The sequence below is a fragment of the Psittacula echo genome, assembly GCF_963264785.1.
Source record: "Psittacula echo genome assembly, chromosome: 6".
NCBI lineage: Eukaryota > Metazoa > Chordata > Aves > Psittaciformes > Psittacidae > Psittacula > Psittacula echo.
The window spans coordinates 19,469,587-19,480,811 of record NC_137743.1 but is presented as its reverse complement, the minus strand read 5'-3'; the positions used below and the strand labels follow the sequence as shown (position 1 = coordinate 19,480,811).

General features: G+C 41.8%; 1 protein-coding gene across 1 annotated transcript; it reads left to right on the top strand.

Moving 5' to 3' along the window:
• Positions 1-400: 400 nt before the first annotated feature.
• FAS (Fas cell surface death receptor) lies at positions 401-6,148 on the top strand. Its single transcript, XM_080620891.1, has 8 exons — positions 401-531; positions 1,107-1,241; positions 2,838-2,949; positions 3,448-3,512; positions 3,877-3,945; positions 4,074-4,144; positions 4,634-4,655; positions 5,444-6,148. The coding sequence occupies exons 1-8, from the start codon at positions 417-419 to the stop codon at positions 5,731-5,733; spliced, it is 879 nt and encodes a 292-aa protein (XP_080477017.1). The 5' UTR covers positions 401-416; the 3' UTR covers positions 5,734-6,148.
• The last annotated feature ends 5,077 nt before the right edge of the window (positions 6,149-11,225 follow it).

Below are 11,225 nucleotides of genomic sequence, written 5' to 3'. Positions count from 1 at the left end.
AGAGGAGCAGGAACAGTGAATGTAGAGCTCATCTGAGATGTTAAGACTTCAAACTCTTCAAGTCAAGGACTGCTTTGAACTATAATTAATCATATGATCATCTGTTATAACAACACCCATGTATGGGCTTGTTCTTAAGCATTAATGTTCAATCAGTACCTGTAGTGGAAGTGTTCATAGCATTAAATCTGTGTCCTTATTGTCCGTTATCTCTTCTGGAGTAAGGAATACCTTTAATAAAGGGGTGAATATCATGAATATGTTTAGCAATAGAGTAATGGTACTGATGTAACTGTGCCAGTAGTAAAACACACCTATGGTCCTTGACAGACTTTTTTATGTACCTTGTTGTTCTTCTCTCCCAGATGGTGGCCTTAATTATGGAAACACAGTGCAAAAATGAGACTGAAGCTATAATGCGTATAACATACAATAAATTAATTACGAAGAGGATCATTGCTAAAAGGGAAATTAATTGTAACTGGGATGAATACAGTCTAGGTGTTCAGTGTTGCAAGAGATGTGAACGTGGTGAGTATCATTATAAGACTCTGTTGAAAAGTCATTAAGAGTAGAAAAACAACATGCACAATTACTTTCTGCCAGGATAGCTAAGTGGCATGCTGTGGTTTTGTGGAGAAAATGCTCCATTCTAGCTGTATCTTTCTCTACTAGAGGGCATGAGACACTTCAAAAGTATTTCTTGAGCTGGGTGAATCAGTAACTTTTTACTGCAGATGGTAGTTCTCATGAAACATGCTTGTCACAAAAGAGCGAAGAAATACATACACTTCTTTGAAAAAGGTTAAAAAATTGCAAGCACAGGCTTTTGCCTACAAGACCCCCATATATTCATGCGTTTTCCAATTTCAAAATATACAGTTTTGTTTGGTGTGTCCTAAACTGGAGGGAGAAGGGGGATAATCAGATTTTGTGTATGCTACATTCCTGAAGAGCATAAACATATGGTAAAGAATATAGATTCTGTCCATATTTGTAAATCAGAAAGTATTAGGGATTAAAAAGAAGGGCTGACATAAGTCTTAAAGCTGATGGCTTCTGTCCAAAGATATTGCAAATCCTAATTCTTGGTTTCCTCTCTACAGGTTTTGTTAAAAATATCAGCTGCCCAACAGATACTAGCAAACACTGTGTTCCGTGTGAAAATGGAAAGGAGTACATAGATCATGTCAATGATCTGGCCAAGTGTTTGAGATGCACTTCATGTGACAGCGTATTTGGTATGTCTATAGAAATAGCTACCATAGCAATGCTCTTCCTTGATACAGCATTTGACCGAAAAATTTCCACAATCCCTGAATAGTGGATAGCAAGCATGTGTTTGAGTGTTTTAGTGGTAGTACATGCAGGAATTCATGTTTAAGTCGTAAGTTTATTCTCCAGTTCCCTTTCATCAAGCACAAAGTAGCAAAAAGAACAAGCTATGTTGGTCCATTTTTTCTCCTTATATGTGCCTTTGCTCACCCAAAGCAGACCCTATACAAACTGGTTAGAATTATGGAAGAAAAGTTCTCACTCTTCTTTCTCCTTTAAATAAAAGAAGAGGGGTGATGTAAAAGCAGGGGTGGAAGATTTCCCAATGGTTTCCTCCATAGTCATTTATGTAATTAGTAATATTATTTTGAATTGCTGGAGCTAATAGAGTGATGACTTTTATAAGTTCAAGATGCTGTGTGGGATATAGGTTCAAATTAGGAGACTATGAGGCATGCCGTACTGGGTTAGACCAGTGGTCCATCTACCCCAGTATTCTGAGTTCAGCAGATGCTATTCTCAGAAAACATGAAGAAACCTGTATACTTTCTGAGGTCTATTCCCCACTAAGTCTACCAGCATCCACAGCTGTGGGAAAGAACGTTAGAAGGCCCATCCCTACCTAGTCATTTTAGAATCTATCTCTGAACCATTTGTGCATGAACCTGTTAGGGGCACCAGGTTCCAGAAATTCATGACCTGTTTCATAAATATCCACCATACTTTTTTTTTTCTATTTTTTTTTCAACTGATTATCCTGATCTCCTACCAGTTCTACCAACTGTCCTGTAGTTCTACTGTACTTGAATTTAGGGAATGCTAGTTCTGCATTCCTCATATTGAAAATCAAGTTTTGTGAATGGAGAGGTAACTCTTTTCATTGGCTACTATAATAAGCATCCTAGATGGGTAATGAAATTGAGTACAGCAGAGCAATTTGATATTTTGAATAGAGCCACAAAGGAAACTATTTGTTAAACTGAAGAGGAAAAAAAAGTGTGACTAATGGGATTACTAGTCATATAATACCATGGACAACAATGTAGTAGAAGAGCAGTCAGTAGAAAACACCAGGCAGGAGGAAAACTGCCACTGAAGTTCCATGAGAACCATTCTTAGGATTGTTTATGTTTGAGATTTTCATGAATGGCTTCAGTACTAGTTTTACAGTAGAGCTTCATCAAGTTTGAAAGATAACCTGGTGTCCTGTTACAGCAGGGCACTGATTATGACAATTCAAACCTTCACTTCTATTCCTATATGACTATGAAATCAGCTTTCCTACTACAGTAATATTTAATGCAGAAATAATGTTTCATAGATGAGTCCTCTTCTAGGAAGTACTTTATTACCCTGTGATCAGTTTTTTTGAGCTCTTGGCCAGCAGAGGTCTCTTTGCCATCTTCGTATTTCCAGCTATGCTGTTCTTGCATTTAAGCCTCCCCTGTGTTAGCAGTGAAAGAGCTAAAGGCATCCAAGAGTGAGGACAAGAACTTGTGAGCAGAGGCCTGCTCTTAAGACCTGCTTTTTCAAACTAACAAACTTTAAGAAATATATTTTAGGTTTGGAGGTTGCAGAGAACTGTACCCAGGCACAGAACACAAAATGCACCTGTTCAAAGAACCATTTTTGCAATTCTTCTGTACCATGTAGGCATTGCGATCCGTGTACCATGTAAGTTTATGCCTTCATCATTTCATAAAATTGCTAATATTCTATGTTGTCACACTTTTTCCTAGCCAGTTTAAAGACAGAGAATAAGTCAACATATAAGCTGAGGGAAAACATTAATTTCCCTCCGCACTTAGCTTGTTGAGCTGACTTAGCTCACTCAACTTGTGTCCATGCAGGCTTTCCAAAGGCATGCAGAAGAACTTGTGTACATCCACCAAGTCTGTATATACTTCTTAAAAAATGTAACAAAGTTTCTCAGCTTTTCTGTTGTCTTTGTGTGATCTACTGTTGTTACATCTAGAAAATAATTTCCACACCTTTTTCCACTCCCATACCTTTCCATACCATTTTCATACCTATTAAATTCCAAACTCAAAAAATCTTCACATATGAAATATTTAACTGATAAAAAGTGTTAGAAGATTTTGATTTGCTCTCTTGAGTGTTGATGAAGAGAGATAAAAATCCCATGATAATTCTTGTTCGTGTCTTCTGCAGATGTGAAAGCGGTGTAATTGAAAAACAATGTACTTCAACTTCGGACACTGTGTGCGGCATGAAAGGTACCATTTTAAAACATAGCATAGTCTAGTATCTGCTCTATTTTGAGAGTTGTATTTTGAATTGTACTGTTTTACACAATGGCTCCTGGCGATTCCTGAAAGCTAAGAGCATCGTATCTACTGGACCCTATACTGACCTGTGAAGCATGATTGCTCTTTGCCCTTGATCACCGTACAGATGTAGGAGTGATTACTCCTTTTCAGGGGTGACTCGTGATAGGTAAGACTTTAACAAAGAAGTAGCTTCTGCCATTAGGAGACAACAGAAAGGCTTTTATAATCTGATGCAATCTTGTTTTAGAGAATGTTGCTGTACTGCATTTCTTGAATTAACTCTCAGGTAATGTTTCCAATGTTCCAACAGAAACAGGAACGCCATGGTGGGCCATACTTTTGGCAATTCTGGTACCACCTCTAACAGTTGGAATAGTGTGTAAGTGATTTCCTAGTCCTTATACCTATCGTACTCTGAATAAGATATTCAGCTGCTTACTTGGCATCTTGGCATTCAGAGGAGAGGTATACTCTGTCCTGGATTTTAAAAATGCTTTCTTGTTTCAGACTGCATAATACAGAAGTGGTTTAATACAAGGACAAGGCCCCATGAATTCCCCCAACCATACATTTCTGATGTAAGTATTGTTGCTTAGATCACAAAAAACAGCTTCATGCAAGAAACTCTGTTCCATTTAAATTACAGTGCGATTCCACAAACATGCACGTTCTTCTCTCTCATGAATTTTTGAAGCGAATTTTACCATGAGGACTCTTGTGGAGAAGTAAGAGAAACCCTGGATTATTTCTGCAGGATTTGTTAACATACTCCCTTGCGACCAAGGTCAAAATTTCATAAATCATCAGGCCTCCAGTGCCCCGGGTTACCTGTCGCAGTGCATACTTTTAGGCAATAGCGATTGTCAGGTGATTCCTCAACCTCACCCAGGTCAGAAGAGGTCTGTCTGTCCAATCTCATTCCCTCACCCCTCAAACAGGGGAATCATGGAGAAAACTAAAAGAAAATTACAGAAATCACGTGTCATGAAATGTGTTTATCCTCTCATAAAAGGTCAATTTTTTATAAAGCTTGTTTCTACTCATTGCTCTCTTGCTTCTCTTTTCAGGAGATTGCACCTCTTGAACAAGGTAAGAGACAAGTAATTTCTCAAAATTCAGTAGAAGAAGAAAAGTAGACACGTGCAAATACTACACTTAGAAAAAAGGTATTTTTTTGTAGGCTTTGCCGCTGACTGGAACTGTCATTCTAGTGCAACAGTGAACACTTTGTAAAGAAATGCTAGTTCATATTGTGCTTATTCAAGCATTTAGCTGGCATCATGAAAGTTTTTCCCCAAGAGAAATTTGTGTTGTAGAGGAAGCAATTGCAGTTACTATTTGACAACAGGTGAAGTTCTGTTCTGCACTGGATACAGACACTAGGAGGCAGAATTTCTAGAATCATGGATAATTATAATGGAGTAATCCCACACACAGAGGTGGGATCACAGGAACACAAACCTACCTTATGTTCAAGGCCAAATCCACACTAGCAACACACAGTAGGAAAAGAGCATAAGCTCCAAGGCTGTATCACAACAAAAGACCTGTCCTGTTCCAGGACCTTTCCCAACACTCTTTTGATGAAAACAAGTACATGAAGGATGACCAGACTTTAATGATAGAGAAGGACAGAATAACTTACAGAGGAAACTGAGATTCTAGTTCAAGTGTTAGGAAGCAATGAGTTACCTAGCATTTGGTAGGAACATGTAAAAGCTATATATTGTAAAAGAAATCACATCTAAAATAGTCTGGGTCATGAATACCTGAAACTGCATTCGTTTTGGATACAAAAATTATGAGCTCTGAGCGCAGGTGATAAAAAACAGTGAGATACAAGTTACCAGAGCATTAATTTCCTTTTATGCTTTTAGATGTTGATTTGAGCAGCTATGTTGCTAATATTGTGGAGGAAATGACATTTGATGAAGCACTGAAGTTTGTTCGTTATCACAAAGTACCACAAACTAAAATAGATGAGATTATTCGTGATAATATTGATACATCTGAACGGAAGATCCATTTATTTCAAGCCTGGCTTCAAAGACATGGAATGAATGGAACCTATGAAACCCTGATAAAAAGCCTGAGAAACCTTAAGATGCGTGCTGTAGCTGATAAAATTGAGAGAAAACTACAGGCAGCTGTTTCCAACTCTGAGTAAAGTGGGATAGTTGTACAATGATGACATTCAGCAAAGCAACACGGGGAGCACTTAGGAAGGTAGAAACTTGTGGCATTTCATGACACGAACTCAAGTTGATGCAGAGACTCAAATACCTGTTTATTACCACCAAGCCCTTTTTATCCCCTTGTTCGGTACTTTCCCAACCTGCAAATACATACAACGTTCAATCTCATTGGCCCCTGTAAAACCCTCCATGTAAATAGTCCAATCACAATGTTGCAGACCCTCTCACAATCCCCACATCATCTGGCCTTACACGCCCCAACTCATCGCCCCAGCGCTTGTGAAAGCACCAAGGCCTCAGAGCTCATTCCCCGACTGTTCTTCATGCAAATCTTACTGCCTTCACTCCCCACATCCAACTATAAGAAGAAGAAATAATGATATGGTATGCTCCTGTGTTACCTAAGTGATGTGATGTTTTGCTTACATGAAACTTATGGGATGTTGCATTTTTCAAAGTGAAATCTCTGGTGTTAAGATTCTATGAAAAATACCATGAAGAATACTTGAACAACGACAACAACAAATTATCTAATATACACCTGATGAGTTTTGAATAGTGTTGGATTACAAAGGTGTTCCTGGGTAAATTCTAGGCTACTGTAAATGGAATTTCTCCCTTGTATAAAAGCATCTCTGTGTGTGTATACAGAGCTTTGTTTATGTGTGTGTATTTATATGCATACATGTGTGCAAGTTTTCCATGTAAAACTTGCAGTGCTAAGTAAAAGTTATGTCCCTCATGTTCTGCAATGATTGCAAGCCTTTTCTAATGCTAAAAGCCTGCAAAGAAGCAGGAGCTGAAGCAGCACAGCAGCACCATGGTGTTTGGAAGGCAACCTGCAGGAGCTATGAGGTCTCCATAAGCAAATGTGCAACACTAGCTTTTCTAAGGCAGGAACTGATACAATGAAAACATCTTTGTCATTAAATAAAAAATCCACATAGTGCGTGACTTCCATCTTTCCTTCTTATCATGCATGCTACAGGTGTCATTTTTAGGTTTTCTTTTACTCGGGTTAGTAAATCACAGAGAGACCGCTCTCCTGAAAAAACTCACCTCACCTTTCTTCCATTACAAAGGGCTCTGCTCCCACATGTGAAGACCCAGCAGCGCGGGCTGCTTGGCAGCAAGGCCTTTCCCAAACACACACATTTATGCAAAGTCTCACAAAACCTTTCAGCAGCAGAGGAGACCTCGGTAGGAAGGCTGGCTTTCTCCAGGTCATGCAGAGAGCAGGGGTTCTTTCTTCTTTAGCTCCACCATCAGTTCCATAGATTGAGAGAATGTTCAGCTGAGTGAAGACTCAAACAAAACATGAGGGGGCTGCCTGGGCTTGCTCCCATGTGCCAGCCAGAGTGTGCTCCTGCTGGGTAGAGTCCAAGCACTGGCACCAGCCCCGGGGGTGTGGAAAGGGGAGGGCAGGTCTGGCAGCAGGGTGCTGGGCACTGGCAGTCAACCCCTGGACAATGCAGGGCGCCCATAGCCATGAGGCATCGCTCCAAGAGGTCATGTTTCTAGAAGTGAGTTGCCTTGGAGGCCAGTGAGTGCGCCTTAACACCAGCTGGAAATCTGTGTATGGCATTAAGCAGGATCCTGGAAGGAAATGCAGGCCTTGGATTAGCTTCAAAATCTTTAAGCCTTTCATAGACTCGACCAGTCAGAAGTCTGAAGGGCACAGGGCATGCTTTGTTGCCAAGCTCAGACCCAGTTTAAGTTGTACAGCTCTTCCCCAGGTCTCAAGCACCACACAGATACTAAGCATTCAGAAAAACCTTCCATCCCACTTTGGATCCTCTTGCCTCTAACCTTTCTAAGTGTCTAATCAATCAGCTTGCCACCGCCATACTGCCAAAATCCTCACGCTGTGCTGCTTTACAAAGGAAATCCTTCAGCTTATATAGCTGGATGTTTAATAGCCATGCACCAGACCTGTGCACCTCTGAACAGATTAAGGCGTAGCACTGCATAAATTACTTGTGTCTGTTCTATCTGTGAACAGATCTGACATACTGCAGCAGTGTGCTGCTCATTGCCATGTTCTGGCCAGGCTCTACATGTGTAAGAGAATAAAATGTCTGCCTTTCAGAAAAGCAGCATGTCAGTTGTGTAGGCTTTGCCATCTTTCCTAGCTTGCAGTTCAGTAGAAGCACAGCCAAGACAGGAAGGAAGGAAAGCTTCATGCTCCCACATGCCCTGATAGACAGGCCTGTGCTATGTCCTACCCAGGAAGGCATAAATGTAGCTTAAAGGTATGTTAGGTTGGCTGGTGCTTGACTTGACCTTTGGCTTTTCATAGCTTCTGGCTTCATCTCTCAGGGTGAGGCATCTGGCCACCAGAAACTAAGGTTGCCCACCTCTCAGGGCTTCAGTGAGTCAATTTATAGAACTGATCTGAACTAGGCAGATCTTAAAACAGAGGTACCAAACCTCATAAATTTGTGGCAGTGAAATACAATGAAACATTCTTTCATCACACTGGAATTGCCCAACCTCACTATAATGAGAAGGGTTGAAAAAGAAAGTCCTTGAGTCATATTCTACTTTTGCAATAGCTGCAAGGCTGAACCCAGACTGCCATTAACTCTAGTGGTTAGCATACATCACAATTTTTTTCTCAACTGGAACACTGCATTAAGTAAGGGGATTGATTCTGTTGTGCAGTTGGTTTTCCAAAGGAGTGGTTAGATGTCTACATTGAAGTCAACAGTGCAGCATAGAGCCATCTGATCAAACTTAAAGTACCTGGACCTGGGATCAAAAGTGACCTAGTTTTGCCAACCCATGGAAATAAACCCAGCTTTCCACTGCCTCCTGCTTCTGGCCCCATTTTTAAACCAGAGCTCATGGGGGGAACCAAAAAAAAACAACCAACACACAAAGAAATATCCAAACAAACAAAACCCAACACGAGACTGCTGATTTACGGTAACCCAGCATCAGAAAAGCAAGTGGAAACAGAAACAGAAACTTGCCCAGGGAATGACTTGGCACATTTTTAAGAGCACATTACAAAGTGGAAGCTCTTTCCTCTGGAAGCCAAATATTTGCAAGAACACTTGCATTTGTTATTTAAATAGCAAACCCAGAGCAATTGTTATTTAAAAACAACAATAGAAGAACAGGAACACAGAAATGAGAGGCTAGGAGGATAATCTTACTTCAGTCCTGAGAACTGAAAGTGATCACGGGAGCCAGGGTGTGTTCAGAAATTCCACAAGCCATTTTGCTTCTCACCCACACTGCAAACTGCAGAGTAACTTCTGCTGCCCTGCAAGTCAACCAAACACCTGCAAGAAAACAGAAACAGGGTCATTATTGCAGTGTGGCAGCAGGAGAAAGCAGAAGCAGCTCAAGACAGCTCTGTGATACAGGATTGCTGCAACATGAAATAACTGATTTTTACAGTCATCTTGCAGGCTGCCAGTTCTTGAAAACACATGGCTGAGGAATGAAGTGCTGAGTACAAAGAGTCTGAAATGTTTCTGTACACGACAAGCATATTAAATTGTGAGATAGCCATAGGCATATATCCTATATGGAGGAGAGGAAAGGAAAATAATACAAACTAATTTGTGAGAAGAATAAAACTATATTGGGAAAAGCCTCTGAGTTAGTTTTTCTGAGGGAAGATACAACCTCAAAACTCACATTCCCGTCTTACTGTTTGTCAATACTTTGATTTTGGACTTGAAAGGAAAAACCACATTCCTGCTATCCCACTGCTAGAGAGAGGGAAAGTGCCTACCATGTTTACTGAGTCTCTAGTACAGTCATTAGCTGTGGCTGAGAACTACGAGGGATGTGGGAACAATCACAAACGTAATGTACAGTCAGTGTTTTCTGGATAGCTTTTCAGCGGTTTTAGTTCAAGTTCCTTTCCAAACTGAAAGCACGACTTTTAAGGCAGACAGAGTGCTAGAGGGCCCTTTTCCATAGTGTGGCAGGATGGCCATGATCTGGCCTGATCTCAAAGGGTTTTGAGGTTCAAGTTTTGTCTCTAAGACATGAGGACACCACCTATTCCTGTACTTTGGGACACAAGGGGCATAAGTGCCCTGACAGTGCCCTCTCATTAATCCAAGAATGGATAGTGGTCATTAAATAATTCATAGGATGATAGAATGGTTAGTGTTGGAAGGTACCTTAAAGATCATCTGGTTCCAAACTCCCTGCCATGGATGGGAACACCTTCCACTAGACCAGGTTGCTCAAAGCCCAATTCAACCAGGACTTGAGCACCAGCAGAGGTGGGACATCCACAGCTTCTCCGGGAAACCTGTTCCAGTGTCTCACCACCCTCACAGTGAAGAACTCTTCCCTAATGTCTAATCTATTTCAGTTTAAAACCATTCCCCCTTGTCCTATCACTACTTGCCCTTGTAAAAAATCCTTCTCGAGCTTTCCTGTAGGTTCCCTATAGGTATTAAAAGGCTGCTATAAGGTGTCCCCAGAGTCTTCTCTCTCCAGGCTGAATAACTCCAACTCTCTCAGCCTGTCTTCATAGGAGAAGTGCTAGAGTCCTCTAATAATTTTTGTGGCCTTGTCTGGACTTGGCAGGTCCATGTTCTGTTTGTGTTGGGGGCCCCAGAGCTGAACCCACTTTTACTCCAGCTGGGGTCTCACAAGAGAAGGGCAGTATCACCTCCCTTGACCTGCTGGTCACGCTTCTTTTGATGCAGCCCAGGATACAGTTGGCTTCCTGGGCTGTGAGTGCACACTGCCAGGTCATGTTGAGCTTCTCATCAACCAACACTTTCAAGTCCTTCTCCTCGGCCCTGCTCTCAATCCAGTCTCACCCAGCCTGTAGTTGTGCTTAGGATTGCCCCAACCCATGTTCAGGACCTTGCACTTGGCTTGGTTGAACTTCATGAGATTGGCATAGGCCCACCCTTCAATCGTGTCAAGGTTTCTCTGAATGGCATTCCTTCCCTCCAGTGTTTCGACCACACCACACAGCTTGGTGGTGTTGGCAAACTTGCTGAGGATGCACTCAATCCCACTGTCCATATAACCAACAAAGATGTTAAACAGCACCTGTCTAAACACACACAGTGCTCCCCGAGGAGCACTGCTTATCACTGTTCTCCGCTTGGACATTGAGCCGGTGACCACGACTTTCTGCGTGCAGCCATCCAGCCAATTCCTTATCCACTGAGCGGTCCATTCAGTACTTTTGAACCTCTCAATGAAATCTCATCAGCTTTAAATTCCTTTAAACTTGTCCAAACTATAAACCACTGCCCTGGGCAGGGGTGGTGGTTGTGTCCGAGGGAAAAGAGAGGTAACAGCCAGCGCCTTCCTGGTGCTTCTAGAAGGCACAGATCCATCTGCGGGCAGACCCGTTCCCTGCCTCTGCTCAGCAGGTGGCAGCCTCTGTCCGTGCAGTCCTGCGTGTGTCCTCTGCCGGTCCCCTCGCACTCCACTGGGATGGCTTGGCAGGGATGGACAGCCCGCGGGAGCT